The sequence below is a fragment of the Calidris pugnax genome, unplaced genomic scaffold, assembly GCF_001431845.1.
Source record: "Calidris pugnax isolate Ruff unplaced genomic scaffold, ASM143184v1 scaffold92, whole genome shotgun sequence".
Classification (NCBI taxonomy): Eukaryota; Metazoa; Chordata; class Aves; order Charadriiformes; family Scolopacidae; genus Calidris; species Calidris pugnax.
The window spans coordinates 950663-953775 of record NW_015090823.1 but is presented as its reverse complement, the minus strand read 5'-3'; the positions used below and the strand labels follow the sequence as shown (position 1 = coordinate 953775).

At 45.6% G+C, this 3113-nt stretch overlaps 1 protein-coding gene across 1 annotated transcript in view; it reads right to left on the bottom strand.

Annotated features, from left to right (window-relative positions):
• The window catches only part of POU2F3 (POU class 2 homeobox 3), a 44286-nt gene that overhangs the window by 25288 nt on the left and 15885 nt on the right, over positions 1 to 3113 (bottom strand). Inside the window, exon 4 of the mRNA XM_014939950.1 lies at positions 2484 to 2518. Within this exon, the coding sequence (XP_014795436.1) occupies positions 2484 to 2518 (35 nt within the window). The remainder of the gene's footprint in view (positions 1 to 2483; positions 2519 to 3113) is intronic.

Here is a 3113-nt window from a genome sequence, read left to right as displayed (position 1 = left end):
TTGGGTTTTATAGTACTTAAAATCTCGCTTTCCACTTGAAAAATGCGCAAAGTATTTTTTCATCCCAGACAAAAGTTAATGCCAAAATATTAAGTAGACCTATGGGAACAATATGAAAAACCCATCATATTATTTCTGTGAGTAGTGTCGCAATGCAATAATTGATTTTATTTCACACCTGTTTTATGACCTGTATAATTTTTGTATCTTTGCTTCTTTTAAGCAGTTGCCCTAAGTCAGTCACCATATTCCTCTTATATTTAATTGGAAGTTGCCAGATACTACCTCATTCCCTAGCTGATTTTTTCTTTTTTTCTGTGGATACTATCAAGGATTTCTGTCTTGTTTAGTAACTTCAGTTCCAGGCTGGTAACTCATCTTTATCATTAATATTTTCAGCATTTACACTTCCATGAATTTTCCTTTTCTGTGTGTTTGAGGGAAATCAAAAGCACTGCAAATGTTTTACTGTTGTACTCTGAAAATAAAGGGAAATTAAGAGCCCTTTTCTCTTTCATTGTGGGGTGTGATACTCGCCTTAGCTGGGGTTATTACCAAGCCACTCACATTTAAGGCGTTTACTTCTTTCTGTGATGAACTCTGGCATAGTACAAAAAAAAAAAAAAAAAAAATTAAATTAAAATGAGTTTGTTCACAGGCTTTTGATTTTTAAACATTGACAAGTCCCCAGTCAGGAAAGCTACTCAGTTACACAGACATGCTGTACCCCGTTGGTGAAAGGAGAAAAAAGTGGGAAGTGAATGCTACAAAAGACTGTCATAAAACTAGAGTCTCTTTCTGGGAGGAGGACGTTTCTGTCGAGCAGAGTCTGGCCAAATCCTACTGACTGCAAGGCTGCCTGCCCCCACAGCTTTATCAGCACCCACTCATTTGGTGGTGTGCAGGGGACTAGGACCTTAAAGATAATGGGTCAAATCACCAGTGGGTGTAAATCAGCACCCTTCACCACAGTCAATAACGTTCCCTTGATTAACCTCAGCGCAGCTTCCAGTTCTAACATCTTTGTGGTGTTGCCATAGGAAAAGTTTGCAACGTGTAACGATCTTGTACTTTCATAGCTTATTTCTGTCTTGAGGGAATTTTCTTTTATCACTAGTTATAAGCAGATTGGATTCTTCTCTTGGCGTGTAGAAAGCCTGTGCTTTGGGCTCTGCAATCCACAGAGACACAAGAGTTTTTGTTTTCAGCTGGGTATTCCAAAAACCTGGAAGATGGCTGAGCGTGTTAAGACACCTTTGATAGGAAGTCACGACCCACCCAAAACTGGAGCAGCCAAACCAAACAAACAAACAGCAGCTTGCTGACATCTGTCAGAGAAGAGCCACCAAGGCGAGCCTGAAGGACAGAAAAGTCACGGCGAGAAGCTTCAGCTGCCCATCTGCTGCCAGCCAGGAGCCTTTGTGAAGGATCACAGCCCTTGAACTTGGGGAGTGCATGGCTGGAAGCCGGCAGCTTTCTGTACTGTCAAGAGTGCCAACGTCTGCTTCAAATGCTAGTGACTGCCCCTGGAGTTCCAGCCCCTTCTGCTTTCCTCTCTCCAGCCCCTCTCCAGCCCCTGGAGCCCTGCAGCAGACCAGGGGGTTAGCTCTCTGGACCTCCTCTTCGTCACAAGGTCTGGGTCCTGCTCCACTGGTGGCCGCAGGAGTTCTCAGCTCGGGACTCAGAGCACATTTTCTCATGTGTCTGCACAGACTCAAGATCTATACACTCCAGAGGGCCCTCACCTTCCTGCCCTCGCAATCCTGATGTGAGCTTTGGGGATTTCCCAGAGCTGCATATGAACATCTCCGGGCACCCAGTGAGACAGGGGTTACTTTTAGCTGTATGAAGCAGGAGGGTAACAGCAAACACAGCAAAGGCAGCAATCCCTCACGTGTTTGTTTGCTTCTTGCCCTGCAAGAAACACTTGCTTTCACCTCTGTCGCTTTCCCCCCATCTCGCAAAGAGCAATCTGGCATTCTTGGCAGCCCTGGTCTTGACCTATACGCTCCAAGACCTCAAACCATCTCATCTTCAGTCCCTGCTGATGCTCCCGTGAGTCAGCCCCTGCTCTCAGACTCACACACCACAGTGCTTTCCATGCCACGAGCAGCAGAAATGCATGGGGCTTTGAGGCAGGCTTTGCACATTTGCCAGTGTAACTGAGGTCCCTTTTGTTTCTAAATGACAATGGAAAAAAAGAAAAAATAAAAAGCCAGAGAAAGCCTCAAGCAAACGGTCATTTAAAGAAACTCTGTAATTATCTGAACTTCTATGAAATAGGAAGGCCTGGAAACCAGAAGTTTAATCTGTCATTCTATCCCACAAGGGGAACTGGGAAGAACTTATGTGGTCTGTTTAATGGTAGCTTCTGACCTAACAGTTTTTATCTCTTAGCTGCCTGGGACTCAGCAAGATGAGCAATTAGAAAACAGTAATTCAAGAAAGCAGGAGAATACCTGGTAACCCAGGGAGTGTCTTACCTGCCTGTTAAAGTCCAGCCCATTCTGTTCATTTCCTACAACAAAACACAGAAAAATATCTCAGTATTAATGACAGTCAGCATTGATATAAACTTTCAAGAACTTGGAACACACGTAACTGAAGACACACTGCTAGCCCAGCTCAGTTAACTGTAAGAGTGAGGAGAGGAGAGGGAAGGTGGAGTCAATGCGAATGCAGCAATGGAAGTATGAAGGCAGCTTTTGCGACTTTTGGTGGTATCAGGCTTCACTGGAGCACAACAGAAAGGCTTCTGCCTGGGAGAGACCTGGCCAAGCAGCAGGGGTGGGGGAAAGCTCACTAACTGCAAGGGAGATTCCAGCAGAGGTGAGCTGAAGGACATTGCAAATCTCCAGGGAAATCCAGGACCAAGGCACTGTGCATAAAGCAAGAGCTAACTGTGGGAGAGGCTAGCAAACAGGTGGCCGAGGCTGTTAACCAGGGATCTTCAGGAACCCGTGTGGCACTGAGTAATTACGGGATATCTAAAGGAACAGAGGGTGCCGTGGGGTTGTGCTCAAGAGGCGTCTCCTTGATTCCAAAAGAGATTGGCAGGCACAGGGGGAAAATCAGACAGGTTTCAGCCTGAAGGTACCGCACAGGCCCTCACT